The sequence below is a fragment of the Zosterops lateralis genome (assembly GCF_965231275.1).
Source record: "Zosterops lateralis genome assembly, chromosome: 22".
In the NCBI taxonomy this organism is placed as follows: domain Eukaryota; kingdom Metazoa; phylum Chordata; class Aves; order Passeriformes; family Zosteropidae; genus Zosterops; species Zosterops lateralis.
Window position 1 is genome coordinate 1968900 of NC_139782.1, and position 18289 is coordinate 1987188.

At 54.2% G+C, this 18289-nt stretch overlaps 1 protein-coding gene across 2 annotated transcripts in view; it reads right to left on the bottom strand.

Moving 5' to 3' along the window:
• EPHB2 (EPH receptor B2) overlaps positions 1 to 18289 on the bottom strand; it is a gene marked incomplete at both ends in the record, with an annotated part of 297582 nt that overhangs the window by 81075 nt on the left and 198218 nt on the right. For both annotated transcript variants that reach the window (XM_083876869.1, XM_083876870.1), the window contains 2 exons: positions 7933 to 8617; positions 12671 to 12735. In XM_083876869.1, coding sequence (XP_083732995.1) covers positions 7933 to 8617; positions 12671 to 12735 — 750 coding nt within the window. The remainder of the gene's footprint in view (positions 1 to 7932; positions 8618 to 12670; positions 12736 to 18289) is intronic.

The window sequence follows — 18289 nt, forward strand, 5'->3', positions numbered from 1 at the left end:
AGGACTTTTCTGTACACTTCCCAGTGACAGATTATGTTTCTAAGGCATATGGGGAACAATAACGAGTTTCCCTGGAGCTAATTAAGCTAATCATGGCTTATAGATTAAATTCTCTGTAAGGTTTTTACCTTGTGTGGCTAAAATCAAAGAGCTGTGATCTTACTGAGCACATCTGACTCATCTGACATCAGAAAAACTCTAAATCAGTGCAGAGAATGTTGGAGGGTATTTCCCAAAATTAAATGTTCGACACAGTCTCTTGGCTTTGGACCAACTTGCTGAAAAATTTCAAATAAAAAAGAAAAAAAAATCCTCAAAAGCAGTATTTTCTCCATTTTTCCTCAAGTTACACACAAGGAAAAAAAAAAATCTTCCTCTTGCCCCATAAAAATCCAGCACTGTGAGGAATTCAAGGAAAAATCCTCCTTCCTCCCCAAGATCTCTGAGCACTTTCAATCAAAGGAAAAAACTAATGGCAAAAAAAACCACATTGCCTTCATTTTATGGCAATAATGAGTTAAAATCCTGGAATCCCAGGCCTGAATCCCAGCTATTCATTCCAGCTCCTATTAATGTTTACCACTTTTCTCAGAAAAAAAAAAAAAATAAAAGGGGGGGAGAGGGGGAAGGGGAGGCCAAGGAAGGAGAGAGAGGAATAAACGCTGCTCTCCCACCAGTGCTGGCACAGGATGCTGCCAGAGCTGCTGTTCCCTGCTCACATGGGTGTAGCAGCACCAGGAATGTGGTGTTTGATCCAAAATGCTGCTTCATCATGTAAAAATAAGTCAGGGGGAGATTTTTCTCCTGGGTACACATCAGCTCCAGGAAAGTTACTGAATGTCCTCTGTCCCAGAGGGGTCACCACCCCCAGGTCTGCTTTCACTGACCTCCCCACAGCTCCTCGCTGACCCCAGCACAGTGGGATGGGGGAACAGCCTGTCCCAGGGTGGGAAGGAGGGCAGAGACCATCCCTGCAGCTCTGTGTGATCTTCAAGATCCCTTCCAATGCAAACCATGGTGAGACCTTGAGCAGAGGGATGAGGGGCTGGGGCACAGGGACTGGGAAGCAGCAGCTGTGGCAGACAGAGGCAATGCAGAACTCCACCATGTTCCCCTGAGGAATGGCCATCATTTCTATCAGGAAACTACTGCTGGGTTCTGCTGGACCTGAGATCTCCATCCTTTCCTCCAACCCAAGGGATTTGTGACCTGCCCACACTGATAAATGAGAAGAAGATGCTGTTCCCCTCTGGGCTCCCATGGGCTGCTCTCAGGCCACCTCGTGCATCCTGCTCAGTTCTTTCCTACACCATCACAGCAGGGCTGGGAAAACTCTGCAACCTCCTGCTGTGAAAAAAACACCCTCACGTCCTGGAAAACCTCATCTCCTCCCTTTCTCTGTAGAGAAAATACTTCTGTGGAAGGTCTCAGTCCATTCCTTGTCTTGAAAGCAAAATGAGAGAGAAACTCTCATTCCTGCTGTTTCCCAAGAAGGAGCAGCTCCTCAGAAGCTGCATTTCCTATTCCAAAGTGAGTGGTCCATCTCCCTCCTCTGGCAGCACATCTCCTGCCCCACTCCTGGACTATCTGAGACCCTCCTTGTGAGATCAGCATCTCCTGGGACTTCACACTGCCAGCAAATCAATACCTCAACCCTCCAGTCTGACACTCCCTTGCTCTGCCAAGCTCCCCCGGGTCCCATTCCAACCTCCCAAAGCCCAAACCCCAACAGGAATGTGCAGGGGACAAGCACCAGGCAGGTGTGGAGTGGGTCCCAGTGAGCAGCTGCAGTCCCCACCACAGCCCTAATTGGATTCACAACATGGAGAGGTCAGCAAGAAGAATCAAAGCCATGGAAAGAAAGACTCTGTATTCTTGCTTCCCAGACAGAGCGGGAGGAGAGGGAGAAGCCCCAAAAGCAGTATCCAACAATGCCACCGAGCCCCGGCCGGCTGGGAGCATTCAAATTGTCAACAAGGCTGTAGAAAAGGCAGACAAATTCCTGTTTTGTACTTGGGAAGGAGCCAGGTGATGTAATCATCTTCGAGGATGATGGTGGAATACTTTCCATTCCAGCAGTAACTCAAGATGTTAAATAGCAGCCACTAAAGTTAAACATGGCTAAATCAGAGTGTCAGGGCAGCCCCTACCTCAGGGGGTGTGTAGGGAGAGGTTGATGGGCTGGGGCACACTCACTTTCCACACGCCGTGAGGCAACAGGCTGTTTCAGAGATGGAGGAAAAAGCTATTTGCTAAATGAGGCAGTTGTGGCTATTTTAGGATCTCCAGCGTCAGTACCAGTCAAATAAGGCTGTGACAGCTCCAGGACTGGGTCAGCCAGGGATTAAAGGAAGGTAGGGATAGTAGTGCCAACCTATGTGCACTTAGGGAAAACAGATTAGGGCAAATTAGCCTTGTACGAGTTTTTGATGCAATTACAAGATTGACTGGGGGGGGTAATGGCATTAATGCCACACCCCCAAACCTCTGCAGAGCCTCTCCCTGGCTAACACAGGGGATATTTTGATCCTGAAATCAGTGGCTCCACCGACACCGTGGGACATCCTCGATGAATTAAAACTTGGCAGGCGGAGCGCGGTGCGGCCGCGGATCCGAGCGGGGCTGCTCCTGCTGCAGCCAACAAACGTGGTTCCTGCCTCTGGGCTGCTCAACACTTTTATCAATGACCCAGGAGAAAGCCCAAAGTGTTCCCAGTAAAGTGAGCTGTTGACATGGAAGCTGTGGTGTGGTGAATGCTGAGAGTGATGGGTTCCTGATACAGCAATCAGGAACCTTGTGCCTTCCCTGGGGAACTGGGCACAAGGAATGTGTGTTTCAGTAAAAATGTTTTAAATCACACCTACAGGGACAAGGATGCAGCCCCAGTTCTCCCAGTCCCACAAGGAAGGACGAGGATCCTTCAAAAGGACACAGAGAAATGCCATTGCCAAAGCAGTTCTACAAAGAGGGGATGTAGGCAGAGGGAATCTCAGCATCCCCTCTGGCATGCAGCTGACTGCCATGAGCAGCCTGGATGTGGGGAACTGGATCTGCCAAGGGAAAGGCTAAACCAGTGCCAAGGGCTGGGAAGAGCCAAAAAAGTTGGCTGAAAACATTACCAGAGGACCAGAGGCCAAAGATTACCCTTAAACAGTCAGAGAGAGCACAGAGGTGTGGGGATGGATGAAGCTCTGAGGTGGGAGCCAGGCACAGCAGAGTGGGAAGGCAGGGACAACCTCTGGAAGCATTTAACGGGCAGTTCTCTGCCTCTGGAAACATTTCCAGAACAATTGGCTGTATCTGCTCCAGTTCAACAAGGAATGCTTCCTGGAAGAACTCGATTACCCCTAGAGCCTTACAATTTATTGGCTGGGTCCAGCACTATCAGAGGAGGCCCAGACCCCAAACAGGCACAGAGCCATAAATAGCCTCTTATCATGAAAACATCACGTCCTCGTGGGCTGTGAGTGTGAGACAGCTCGGACAGGCCCTGCTCCAGCACATTGGGAAGCTGCTCTCAGCCCTCAGCACATACTTGGCCCCCTCCAAATCCCAAGGACAGCTTGGCTGCTTCCCACCCTCTGGGCTGGAGGGATGGCTCAGGGGCCTTGTCACATGTGCTTGTCACGCCTGAGCCCGTGTCCCCCGTACATGGTGGGGTGGTGGGAGGTTCTGGACATCAAAGTCATGGCAGGGGAGGGGACCCTGCTGAGCCTGGGGCTCCCCTTGGGGGCTCAGGGAGGCCCAGCTCCACTTTGAGCTGCAAAATCAGAGACTCTCAGAATATTTTGGGTTGAAGGGACCTTAAAGTTCATCCAGTGCCATCCTCTGCCATGGGCCAGGGACACCTTCCACTGTCCCAGGCTGCTCCAAGCCCTGTCCAACCTGGCCTTGGACATTTCCAGGGATCCAGGGCAGCCACAGCTTCTCTGGGCACCCTGCTGCTCACTCACCCTCATAGCCAAGAATTCCTTCCCAATATGCCATCTGTCCCTGCCCTCTGACAGTGGAAAGCCATTCCCTGTGTCCTGCCCCTCCATCCCTTGTCCCCAGTCCCTCTCCTGCTCTCCTGGAGCACTTTTAGGCCCTGGCAGGGGCTCTGAGCTCTCCCTGGAGCCTTCTCTTCTCCAGCTCTCCCAGCCTGGCTGCAGAGCAGAGGGGCTCTAGGCCTCAGAACATCTCTGTGGCCTCCTCTGGATTCACTCCATCAGCTCCACATCCTTCTGATGTTGGGGACCCCAGAGCTGGAGGCAGCACTGCAGGAGGGTCTCACAGAAGTGGAATAGAGAGGCAGAGAAGAGAGAAGAGGGCCAAGGAGAAGACAGCTGCCAGCCTGAATCTGACCTGGTTTCTCCTCTTCCCATCAGGTCACCAGCTCCTCTCCTCCTCAGAAAGGCCTGTGACCCCAAGGGATGACACCAGATGTCTCTGACAGCCAGAGAGTGTCACCACCACCTTCTGCAGGGCAAGCCCACCCCTTGTCACTCCAGCAGGACCAGGACTCCCAGCGCTCGGTGCTGTACAAGCACAACAAAGAGAACACCGGGACCAGAGATTCCCTGCCATGATGGAGAGGAGCTGCAGGAGGGATGGATGAAGGGCTGAACTGCTGGGAGCAGCAGCCATCAGCTGCTGTCCCTGAGCAGGCACAGCGTCCATCCTCTGGCCAGCCAGCACAATGGCTCTGCCCACGCCGTGGCTGAGAGGAGCCAATGGATACGGGAGGCAGAGGGAGAAACGCGCTTCGTGTGCTGCATGGGAGGGACAGGGAGGGGAGGAGAGGGGGAGGCGCAGACAAAGAACAGGGAGATGGAGAGAAAAGACGCAGGCAGGGAGCAGAAGGTGAAGCAGGGAGGATGGGGTGGGTGTGGAGCCCCTCTCCAGAGAGGATGGGGCAGGCAGCCCCTCGCAGGGCCCTGCTGGAGCAGCGAGCCAGGCCCAGCGAAATGAAAATCTCTTAACCACACAGAATTGTTAACTGCCCCCAAATCCTTTTGTGCTGGGGTTGCGAGCTTAGAAGAGCTTAAGCTGTTAGATGCATGAACTTCCTCCATAAATATCCCCCGTGCACGCTGCCGCCAGCGGGCTGGAGCGCTATTAGCCAGATGAAAAGCCCAGCAGAGAAAATGAGCAACTCCTTCCAGCTGCACAGGAGGATTGTCCATTCCTTGGGATGCCCTTCTCCACCTGGACCCCTCGGTGGGGCAGGAGCACGGCCCCCCACGCTCCCTGCCACGTCCTGTTTGTGCGCCTGAGCGCGTGAGAGAACTTCACCCCGAAAGGCAGCTCGGATTTGCTTTTGTTTTGCTTCTGGAGAGGGGCCCAGATTCCCTCCCACCCCTGGAAACACGAGCAAACCTGCCAGCCACATGTAGGAGGGAGTCCTCCCTCCCAGCCAGGCTCTGCCGCTGCCTCAGTGGGGAGCAGGGGCAGGACCCGGCGGGAGGAGGGCAGGGATGCAGGAACATCCCGCAGGTCCTTCCCGAGCAGAGCTGGGGCCACCAGCCCCTTCCCAGCCCTTCGTGGGGCTCACTGGGAGGCCTGAGAGAGGACGGGGATGCCGTGGCTGTCCTGCCAACTCTGTGTCTGGCTCTCCTCCCAGTCCCCACTCCTCTTCTTGGGGCTGCCAGGGAAAAATGGAGGGGGTGTCCCAGTCTGGCACAGTCCTGGGGCCCATCCAGCCTTGATCCCACCCCACACGAGAAGGGGAAGGGAAAGAAGGGACGGGGAAGGCAAAGGCAAAGAGGGAAGGGAAAGGGGAAGAAAAGAAGAGGGGAAGAAGGGAATAGGAAGGAGAAGGGAAGGAGAAGAGGAAGGTGAAGGGGGAGGGGAAGGGGAAACAGAAGGGGAAGAGAAAGGGGAAGAAGGGGAAAGGTAAGGAGAATGGAAAGGAAAGGAGAATGGGGAAAGGGGAAAGGGGAAAGGGAAGGGGAAGAGGAAGGGAAAAGCCAAAGAGGGAAAGGTAATGAGAACAGGAAGGAAAGACAGGGGAAGGGGAAGGGGAAAAGAGAAAAGGGAAAATGGAAAAGGAAAGAGGAAGGGAAAGGGGAAGGAGGAAGGGACAAGGGAGAAGGGAAAAGGGAAAAGGGAAAAGGGAAAAAGGAGAAGGGAAAAGGGGGAGGAAAAAGGGAGAAGGGAAAAGCGAGAAGGAGGCAGCCCCGGAGCCAGCTGCCCCATGGAGACGATGGGCTGGCGGCCACCGCGTGATTAACGAGGGCGGGGAGCGCGGGGCCGGCGCTCGCCAGCACCGGCTGCAGAAACAGCTGCCGAGGGACCGGACCTCCCAAAATCCTGCTGCTGCCCAGACAAAGAGGGACCGGCCTCTCCCTCCTGCTCGCTCCCTCCTCGGCCTGCTCCTGCCCGTTCTGCTCCCTGCCGGCCCTGCGGGCACAGGAGGGGTCCTGGGAGGGCACTGCCCTTGGCTGGGCTCGAAATTTGGGAGCTCCAAGATGCTCTGAGCAGGGCTGGCTCTGCTCGGGTTAAAAACAGCCCGAGACGGAAAAGCTGCCATGAATCATCGGGGCTTTCTGGTGTTGCCACGGATGCTTCACTTGGGAGTTGTAAAACCCCTGTCTGCCCTTCGAGGCAGGGATTAGCCGGGCTCAGCTTCCAGCAGGACTTCCCTGTGTCCCCATCCCCATCCCTGCTACGGCTGGAAGACACTTGATCTGCCCGAGCTCGGTGGGAAGAGGCATTCAGTGGCTAAGTGAGGAGTGGCTGAAATCAGGGATATTAAATGATCCCCACAGCACAGCAGCACCTGGATTTTGGTGCATGAGCAGCCCAGCCACCAGAAGCAGACATGGAGCCCTCTCCAAGGGGACCATACAGCCCTGCAGTCCCTCCTGGGCACAATCAGATTGTCCATTCTGCCCTCCAGTGTGTCTGTCTCCCACTACCAGCACCTTCCCCGTGCTCAGCTCTGCTCAGCCACCCCTTCACAGCCAGAAGGGAGGAGACACAGCCCCTCCCTTGGCTCTGCAGTGGCCACAGACATATCTATAATTGATCTCAGAAGCCCTGGCTCTGCTTGGAGTGTGTCGATGTTATTGGAACCGCAGAAGGATTTGGATGTTCAGCCAGGACAGGGGGAAAAAGATCCTGTTTGCCCAACTCTGTGGTTTGCTCCATGCATGGCACAGCTGTAGGTGCCCATCACACAGCTCTGGGGTCCCCACCTCCCTCCCAGCAACCCCAGGAGCTCCTTTCTCAACCTTCCTGAGCCCTTGGGTGACTGGAGAGGAGCACAGACATCAGCTCAGGGAGGGGGTGCTGAGCCTCTGGCTGGCCTGGGACCACACTGGCTCCATGGTCCTCAGCTGAGCTCAGCAGGCACTCACTGAGTCTGCCTTGAACATCTACAGGGGCAGGAGAACATGTCCAGAGGCAGGAGAACATCTCCAGAGGCAGGAGAACATGTCCAGAGGCAGAACATTTCTAGGGTAGGAAACCTCTGGCTGTTGAGGAGCACAGGGGTCAGGTAGCTCTGAACAGGCTACCACCATGTCCCGCCCTGGGCCATTTGCACCTCACCAGGAAAACACTGTAAACAACTCAGTCCCTCCCACTGCATCCTTTTGGGGCCCTGCATTCCCACTCCCCTCATCCAAGAAGAGATTCAGCCCATGCCAAAGCACAGAGCAAAACCAACAGCATAACAGCCCCAGGATTTTGGGAGGCAGCTGCAGACTGGTGCCTCCAAAAACTGGAGAGCACAGATGGCACCAGCACATGCCAGCCCTGAACCCTGCAGCTCTGGGGACCCGGAGATCACACACAGCCTCTGCAACAACGAGCCCAGGGCAGGGAGTAAGGAGCTCGGGAAGCACTCAGCCTCCACACACGCCCAAAGAGGTCCCTCCCATGAGGTTCATGCACATCCCAGATGCAAATCCCAAGTGCCCCCAGCAGCAGGGGGGAGCCCGTGGTTACCTCTGCAGACGGTCCCGTTCTCCACCGACTCGTAACCAGCCCGGCACATGCAGCGGCCGATGGGCACCAGCCACTCTCCATCCCCGTTGCAGTACAGCTTGATGGGCACGTCCACCTCCTCAGCATTGGCAATGCACGTGCCCCTGGCTGCCACCAGCGAGGTGCTCTCTGCCCCCGACAGGGTTTCCTGGAAGACGGCCCCGTTCTGGATCACGCGGGGACATTTGCGGTAGAAGACACGCACGGCGATCAGGGACATGCAGCCCCCGTAGTCCTGGAAGGCCAGGTAGAAACCATTCTTGGAGACAGGCCCAAAGCTGCGCACCTCGGTGTTGATCTTCATCACCCGCCCGCCTAAGTCCACCTGGGAGAAGCTCTCGTCGGCAGCAATGGTGTCCACCTTCATCCAAGGATTCTCCATCCAGTTGGGAAAAGTCTTGGTGGCCGAGTCAGAGTCCGACTCGAAATAGTACAGGTTAAAAGTCTCCTTACAGGAGCCTGGGACGTTGGGGATGCTGCTGCAGTCCCGCACGGAGAATTTCATCTCCACGTGGATGCGGTGTGCTCCTCTCCTCCGGATGTACTTGGTCCTGAGCCAGTTGTTCTGGCTGGACTCAAAGACGTTGCACACCTGGTAGGTGCGGATGGTGTTCATGTTCTCATCGTACCCACTCACCTCTTCCCACTGCGGGCAGGACACAGACAGTCAGGGGGCTGCACTCAACAGCTCTTCCCCACCCTCCTCACCTCTTCCCATCCCCACCGTGTGCCAAGCAGGCTCTGCCAGCACCAGCTGCCCCTCTCTGTGCCCACCCCATCCCACAGGCTGTCCCAGAGTGCCCAGCACCTCATCCCAGTACCCCCTGCAGGTGCCCTGTGCCTGCTCGGGCAGGGTTTGACCCACACCATGCCCCAGGCAGGCTCCACACTGTGGGGACAAAGGGGCTCCTTGGGGCTACCTCACTGCCACCAGCACCATGCTCCATTCATGGCCAAGGCTCTCTGCTGCTGGTGGGACAGCAGGGCCACTGCTCTGCAGAAATGGTTTCAGTAGGGGCTGTGCCCATGGCCATGGTTCCTCTGGCAAAGGAACATGGTGCCTTTTGCACAGGGATTCCCACCAGTGCCACTGTGGTCACAGACATGACCTGCTACCCCACAAGCCATAAAACCTCCTGGCTGGCTGCAGCCAGTGCCCCTTCCCAGGAGCAGGAAGGGACCATGGCCAATCCCACTGTGTTCCCAAAAAGGGAGGTGCTGGGTAAGTCCCACTGGAGCCTTTATCCCTGCCCCCTTGAGGGTCAAATGCTTTAAGGTTCCTCCAGCAGGTGCTCAGGTCCTCCCAGCCCCAGCTGTCCTGAACTGGATCATGTCTGTGGGATGCAGACATCTCCGTGAGCTGTGCCATGACAGCAACATCCTTCCCAGCAAGACAGCTCGGAGCTGACAGATTTCCCCATGGGAAGCTCTGCCCAGCTCCCCTCAGCTGACTGACTCTGCCAGCTCTGGAGGAAGCTCTGTAGAATTACAGAAGAGAATATCCTGAGCTGGAAGGCACCCACAAGGATCATCAAGTCAACCTCCTGGCCCTGCACAATCACCCCAACAATCTCTCCCTGTGCTTGAGAGTGGTGTCCAAAGGTTCCTGGAGCTCTGGCAGCCTCGGGGCTGTGCCCATTCCCTGGGGAGCCTGGGCAGTGCCCAGCACCCTCTGGGGGAAGAACCTTTCCCTAAGATCCAGTCTAACCCCCCTTGACACACTCCCGGCTGTCCCCACAAAGCTCAGGGCTGCTGTGACATCTCCTGGCCTTCTCCAGCTCTTTGCCCTTTTCCCAGGCTGTTTTTTTCCCCAAATCCTCCAGCACTTGTTGTCTCCATTCTGTGTAAGATGGGGCTGCTTCTGAGTGGGAGATGCAAGGCATGAGCTGCATCCTGTGACTGGCCACTGCTCCTCTGAGGAAACAACCAACAGGGAAGGGTCTTTGTGGGAGAAGAACCCTCAGCTCACAGAGCATCTCCCCCAGCTCAGCCCCTGCCAGAGTGCAGAGCATCTCCCTGCAGTCCCATCCCCACCCAGGGCACCCTGGTGATGCTGGCAGCAGGGACCAGAGTCCTGCTGGCATGTGACACAGTCCCTGCCAGCTGGAACTGTTCCTTCTGAATTTGTTCACAAACCTGCTCAAGTGGAAGCCGAGCTGTTTCCCATGGATGTTACACCCCAAGCACAACCCTGCCCTGGCTGCAGGATCACAACACCCAGGGCAGGGCAGCAGCACAGCCCAGATCCAGCACCAGTGCCAGGACCAAATCCAGGGAAAATCCTGCAGGAGCAGAGCACCCCCAGCCCCTCGGGCTGTAAATGGGCTCACAAGGGCACCCAGGACTGGGGAGAGAGGCTCAGGGGATGGGAGACAGATTGCTCCTCGCACATCAAGGCTCACAGCCCAACAGAAGGCTGTCAGGGAAGATCCCCAACAGCTCCAACCACTTCAGATTGGCAGTGGCTGTAAATCTGCTGCCAGGGCTGGGGGACGAGAAGAGCATCCTCGCAAAACACAGCCGGAGCATTTGCTTTGTTTTCCAGAAATAAATTTGGTGTGTTAGTGGAAAATTGCAGGATCTCCCTGCTTTTCAGGGCACTGGTTGGGAGGGGAATGAGGGAATCAAGGACAAGGCATGCAGAAGCAATTCCTTGCCTTGCCCAGCCTCTCATGTGGCTCTCCCTCACCTGGACCACTCCAGACATCCACCTTGGCAGCCACCAAGACCAAGGGACCCCCCACCCACACCTGCCCAGGCCCCAGGGAGGGTAAGGACACGAGCCCAGAGAGCTCAGCCTTGGGGACACCTATGAATGGCACAAGAGCTTCAGAGCCAGACATAAAGCAACTCTTTGGGGTCTCTAATAATCCCTGAAAAGGAGCACACAGCAGCTTCTGTCTTCCAGGTGATGCTGGCTGCACCCAACCTGGCCAGTCACCTCTGAGTGGGGTGCACTGCCTTGTCCTGCAGAATTGTCACCTGTGACAAGCACAGAGCAGGACACCGTGTGCCACATCCCTCCTGAGGGCCCTGCCCAGAGGTGGAGACAGGAGATCACCCCACCAACCACTGAGACTGTCCAGATGAGCATCTCCACCCTGATGAGGGACCTGGAAGGATCCTGAGGGCCGGGCTGTATCCCCCATCATCCTCCCACATCCCTGCCACAGCCAGCGGCCGCCTCCAGACTTCCCTTTTCCCAGATGGGAGAGCAAATCCCCCCCGTGCACCAGCCCCTGCGCTTCCCCGACGCTTAATTAGAAGCCTCTCCCTTTCTCTGGGCTCTCTAATTAACATGCCGGGAGCTCAAAAGGAGGCAGCAGCACAATAACCCGGGGAGAGGCTTCCAGCAGGCCCCGGCCTCATTACGGCCGCGCTGGGGAGAGGGAGCAGGGCGTGCTTCACATATGGAAACACGGCAAACAAGAAAGGCTGGGCCAGGAGAGAAAAAGACTTGACCTCTGCTCCCCGTCATTGTGTGCCCGTCATCCCCCTCGGCGGGCACCGGCGGGGCTGGGGCAGCTCTGCCCTTTATCATGGTGATGGGCCCAGCCGCAGCGCCCGGCGCAGCCACGCTGCCCCTGCTCCCTCCATTCCCCCCACACCAGGCTTTTCTTGGCTGCTTCTTTTCTTCTCTTCTTGCCAAGTCGGCTCAGATCGGGGGCACGCTGTCAGCCCAGGGGTGAGGGCCACGGAAACGTCTTCATCCAGCCCCTGCAGAGGGTGGGTGGAAGGCAGGACAGAGCCTGAGCCGTCACTGCCATGGGCATGGGAGGATCCCCTGGCTTTGGCCAGGCTGGATTGAGCCACCCAAGTGCAGGGGAGCAGGTCTGGGGTCTGTGGCTGCTGCTGGTCACTGCAGCAGAGGTGGGCAGGATGCTCCTGAAGCACCTTGATGCCCCACGTGGGACACAGAGGTGGCTCCACTCTGGTTTTCTCCCGTGAGCGGAAGGTGCAGAAATCATGGAATCACAGAATGGTCTGAATTAGAAGGGACCCACAGAGATCATTGGGTCCAATTCCTGACCCTGACCCAACAATCCCACCCTGTGCATCTCTGGGAGCATTGTCCAAACACTCCTGGAGCTCTGGGGCTGTGCCCATTCCCTGGGGAGCCTGGGCAGTGCCAGCACCCTCTGGGGGATGAACCTGATGATGATGAAGCCTTGCCCAAGCTCTTCTTTAAAGGAGCTTCTTCAGGGTGGTCTTTGGGTGTGTCTCAGGGTACACCTGGCCCTGGTAAAGCAGAGAGTTCTGCTGAGCCAGCAAACATCTCCCTGTGGGATGCCAAGGATGCTGGACAGTCCTTTCAGGACCAGACCCTCACCCTGCTACAGGCAATGGAATAACAAGTGAGGCACTGTGGACAAATGACTGTGGCCTTGGCATGTTGTTTTTTGCTCTCCTCATTTTTAGGTGGCTGCAGGCCAGCTCTGTGGAGAGTATGATTCCTCTAGCACCACACTGGTTTGACTCTGTTGGGTGGGAATTACATCCCACCAGCACAGGGTTTTTTTTTGGAGTATCATCTCCTAGAGAACTACTGGAAACTTCAACTATCACCTCCTTTTGTGCTCTTCCCACATGACCAAGGCACTTTGCATCAATGCCTGACTTTTTCTGGGCCAAGCCTGCCACATTCATGTGCAGAAGAGACCCCAGAGCAGCTCCAGGCCCCCCTAAGGTGATGCCTTACCCCTGATGGAGGATGCACTGTCCAGCCCAGCTCTGCTGTCGCCGTTGTGGAGTCCATCAGGGTCTCTGTGGAAGGAAGGGGAAATGAGGAGTCACTGGATGCTGATGAAAGGACTGAAGATGGAGACAGGGATAAAGGTGGAGAGGGGCTAGCCCAGGTCTGCAGGGCTGGAGCCCACCCCACACTGAGCCTTTTGGCCACATCTCAGCTCAGGTATTGGTCCCTCCACCCCACTGCTGCCTGGCCCCTGTGCAGAATCATGGAATCATGGAATGTTCAGATTGGAAATGCTCCAAGATCATCAAGTGCAACCATCATCCCAGCACCACAACCATGTTCCTCATTAAACCATGTTCACAAGTGCCACATCCACACATTTTTTGAACATCTCCAGGGATGGTGATTCCACCACTGCTCTGGTCCAATGCCTGACCACCCTTTCCATGAAGGAATTTTCCCTATCCAGAAATAGGAATTAGGGAAGGAATAGGGAATACAGGAATAGGGAAGGAATATCCAATCTAAACCTCCCCTGGCACAGCTTGAGGCTATTTCCTCTTATCCTGTCTCTTGCTCCTTGGGAGCAGAGCCCAACCCCCTCCTGGCTGTCTCCTCCTGTCAGGGAGTTGTGCAGAGCCACAAGGTCCCCCCTGAGCCTCCTTTTCTCCAGGCTGAGCCCCTTTCCCAGCTCCCTCAGTCACTCCTAATGTTCCAGCCCCTTCCCCAGCTCCATTTCCTTCTCTGGACACGCTCCAGTCCCACAATGTCTTAATTTTCATTAGGAGCACAAAACTGACCCCAGGATTTGAGGTGGGACCTCGAGGTGCCCAGCACAGGCAATGTCTCCTGCTATGAATGGGAACTCTTCCACCCATCAGCCAATCTGTATTTTCCTCCTCTCAATCCCAAATCCAGGTACCCCCAGCCCAGTTCTTCCCTTGTACATGATGAGCAGCCTGAGCAGGGATCCTCCATCACCTTCTACTTTCCTTTGCCAAAAGCAGGATATTTCTTTCTCAGCACTTTGCACAGCAGGGAGAATCCTCAGAGAAGCAGCAGAATATAGGAAGGAACGGCACTTTTAGGACTTAAAAGTACTAAAAAATTAAACCACTGTTAAAGCTGGTTTTCCAGATGATTTGGGTTGAAATAGGTCAGGGGATGCTACCACCAACCAGCACAGACAAGTCCTCCTAAGCCACGCAGCAGCAAAGCCTCTTCACCCTTACTGCAGCTCATGATACCTCCAGCACTGGAATTCTTTCCATCCCAAATAGCTGTGGGTTGGTTTAACTCCACTGATGGCACAAGGAGGGGGTACTCAGGTACCCCAAAATACCTGGGCCAACATCAGCAGGTGAATGTGCCAGCCAGCCCCATCAGAAATAAATGGGACAGACACCTGGAATCATGGTTGGAAAAGCCATCCATTATCATCAAGTCCAGCCATTACTGCAGCACTGCCATGTTCAGCACTAAACCATGGTTCTAAGCACATCTACACACTTCTTTAACACTTCCCAGGGAGTGCTCAAAAGTCTTTATTTTGACACTTCCGTGAGTGCTTTAAACACTCTGGGTAACTCTCTGTCCTCCAGGTCTGCAGCTCACTGCAATACAGGGATTTTTCTGCACCACACCCAAGGCTGACAGTTTAAGAAAACAGGACAATATTCCCGAGTTTAGGAAATGCAGTTTAGAAATTCTGCCCAAAGGCCTGAAAACACTGAGGCTGGACATGAGGGGAGCGTGGTGGGACAGACTGCACAGGGCTGCACATGGCCAGTGACTCTGTGCTGAGACCACGGTGATGCCCAGAGAGGAAATTCTGTCTCCCTGCTCTGCAGGGACAACATGAAACTGCCCCTGAATTCAGCACATGCCCTGGAGATGCCACCTGCACTTGCAGGGATGGTGGAAGTGTCCATCCCATACACACTTAGAGTCCCACAATGGTTGGGGTTGGGAAGGACCTCCAAGACCATCCAGCCCCACCCTCCTGCCATGGCAGGGACACCTTTCACTGTCCCAGGTTGCTTCAAGCCCTGTCCAGCCTGGCCTTGGACACTGCTAAGGGTAGTCCCAGAACAGGAATGGAGAGTTATTGGATGTAACCATGTCCTTCTGCTGTCCCTCTCCCCACCAGAAAAAAAAGCATTCAGCCATGAACCCCCCAAGAGCATCTCCACCTTCTCCACTTTCACTCCATTGAACAAAAACAAAGGAAGAAAAGCTCAGCCTTGTGCAGATCCATCACTGAAGAGCCAGGCTCGGATGCAGAGGTGACAACTCCAACCCTGTGACCTCCCCTTCCCCACTGGCACCCCAAAAAGTGCCTCGGCCCTGCTGTGCTCCCTGCACCTACCCCTGGCAGTAAATCCTGCTCAGACTGTGGCTTGTTCATTACTCCCGGTTCGAGCCAGCGGTTTCCAGTTCACAGGAAACCAGGATTTCGAAATTTGGTTTTATTCCAAGAGTAAAAAAAAGCAAAAAAATAGTTCTTTTCAATTTTTCCCACTAGGAAGAGTTCTGGAAAACAGCTAATCCCGAAATGTTGTGGGTCAGATTTACGAAATTTCTTTTCAAACTGAATATTTGTTTACATAGGTCAATAATAGTGTTTACTTTATCAGAGGATCTGGCTTTTTCATTAGAACACCAGTGGCGTTTGATCTGAAAGGAAAACAACATTTTTCACCCAGTGCTAGCAAGAAGCTTTAAAAACCCCCTGAATTTGTTACTTTATCTTAACTATCAACGACAGTGGTGCATAGTAAGTACATTAATAGCAGTGACTAAAATGGAAAAGAAGATATATTCTAACTCATTACAAATAATTCCCCAAATAAACTTTGTATTTTAGAGCATTTTGCATTTTTAAATGCCTTTTACCTAATGAAAACTCTGTTCAGTGGCAATGTCGTGCTCAGTACATAACTGACCCCATCCCTTTATCCTCAGCTGAAGGATCCCCTTGGAGCTCTGCATCCACTCTAGCTGGCCCAGAGACAAAGAGAAGAAGAAATTTGCAGGTTTTAAGCAAGTTTTTCCAATGGCAAATTATCTTCCCATAAAAAAACACCAGATATTCCAATAATTTTAGTCTGGATTTACACCATTCAGCTGCCAGTTGTTGGATTTCCTTTTCCTTCTACAAAGACTCTGCAGTCCAAAACCTTTCCCACTTGTGGTGCTCATGGGTGGCAAATGATCCATCTCCAAGACAGCTAAATTAGCTCAGCTTCCTTCTTCTTCCTCCCTAAACCAGGTTCCTGTCTTTGAGGCTCCTGTTTATCACCCTTCACTGTGCAGGGGGTCCCAGGGATGTGGTCCCCATGGCACACAGCTCTAACACCCCAATGTGCCCCTTTTGGGGCAGTTTTTGCACCAAGGTGTTGCCCAGCTGAAGTCCTTTTGGAGGTGGGGTCACACTGAGCAGAGAGTGCCTGAATTATAGAAAATTGGGAATAACTGTGAAGCCACTGGGAAGCACAGTGACCCTGCAGGGTCAGCACAGGTGGATGTGAATCAGAATTGCAGAACCACAGAATGGTTTGGGTTGGGAGGGACCTTAAACCTTATCCAGTTCCACCCCCTGCCATGGGCAGGGACACCTTCTACTGTCCCAGGTTGCTCCAGGCCCTGTCCAAGTTAGAATTATAGAATCATAGAATAGGCTGACCTGGAAGGGACCCACAGGGATCATAAAGTCCCACTCCTGGCCCTACACAGGAAACCCCAACAGCCCCAGCCTGTGCCTGAGAGCACAAAGCATTGTCAAAATGCTCCTTGAACTCAGCCAGGCCTGTGACCCCTGCCCTGGGGAGCCTGTCCAGTGCCCAACCAACCTCTGGGTGAAAAACCTTTTCCCAATATCCAACCTAAACCTCCTGTGACTTAACTGCAGACATTTCCTCAAGTCCTGCCACTGCTCACCAGGGTGAAGAGACTGGTACCTGCTCCTCTGCTGCCCTTCAGGAGGATGTTGAAGAGCACAGTGAGATCTCCTTTCAGTCTCCTCCAGGCTGAGCAGACCAAGTGACCTCCTCCACTCCTCTTATGGCTTTCCCTCCAGACCCTTTCCCATTGTGCCTGACCTGTGAGCCAGTTTCTCACCCACCCTGTGATGTATTTGTCCAGCTGGGGGCTGGACAGTTTGTCCAGAAGAATCCTGCCGGAGACAGCATCAAAAGCTTTGCAGAAATCAAAAAAAGATTCCATCTCCTGGCTTCCCTTGATCAGCCAGGTGGGTTTAGCCTGTCATAGAAGGAAATCAGGTTTGATAAGCAGGACTTCCCCTCATGAAGCCGTGCTGGCTGTGACCAATGACTACATTGTCCTCCAGGTGTTTTTCAGTACTTCTCAGAATAATGCTCTCCATTGACTTTACCAGGCAGTGAAGTGGGACTGACAGGCCTGGAGTTTCCAGGGTCCTTCTTGCTCTTCTTGGAAATTAGGACAACCTTCACCAACTTCCAGTCAGCTGGGATCTCTCTGAAATCCCAAGACTGCTCAAAAATCACCAAGAGAGGCTTTGCAATGACATCAGCTGCTCTTTGAAGATCCTGGATTAATCATAGAATCCCAGAGGAGCTTGGTTTGAAAGGGACCTTAAAGCTCATCTCATTCCACCCCCTGCCATGGGCAGGGACACCTTCCACCACTGTCCCAGGTTGCTCCAAGCCCTGTCCATTCTGGCCTTGGGCACTGCCAGGGATGGGGAGTTTGGGCAACCTGTTCCAGATGCTCAGGGACACTTCTGAGTGACAGATGACTCCAGGCCCAGGGACATCATTTGGACAAAGTTCTGCCACAGGTACAAGATCCGCACAAAGTGTGATAAGCCCCGAGGCATGGGAACCCCCCATCCTCCTCAGGCAGCCCCTCCATCTGCAATATCCTCCAGGCTGTCCTCTGTCCCTGCCACTTCTGTGCCCATGGTGACCCACAGTGGGCTGTCACGGCCATACCTCCCCCAGCAGCTTCCCTGGCCCTACCTGGGGCTGCCCCAAGCAGCACACAACAGGACCAGCTCCTGGGCTGGGGACAACAAACATAGACCAGTTCCAGGATGGTGATGCCTTGAGTTTTAGCTTTCATGTATTTCACATTCTGTGCTGCCCAGGGGTGCAGTTCTGAGCCTCACATTAAGTGCCGGTGAGCTCCATTCACAGAGCAGGGACACAAAACAAATCCTTTTCCTGCCGCACACCAAGGACAACTTTCAGGCCCAAAAGCACAAACAAGGGGGGCTGAAGGGAGGAACAAGAAGGATGGGACCTCACAACCTGAAGCTGTTATTGGGCAATTAAACCCCAATATGCAAATAGACCAAAACTTATGAAGATGTAACATCTTGTGACCTGTCAGCCATTGTGTGACCATACTTAGTCCACCTTGAGTGTAGCCCTGGTCAGGCCCTGTCCTGCCCAAGGTGGACCCCAGAGGCCTTTCAATAAATCCCTACTTTACTCTCTAGCTCTGTCCAGTCTCTGTTTCAGGTCAGCCTTCCCAAGGCATCAATGGACAACCCCAAGCCCAACTGTTAATGCCTCGATCACCAGCTTGGCCACCTCACTGACTGTCACAGGCACTTTCACGGTGCCATCCTGCTGGTTT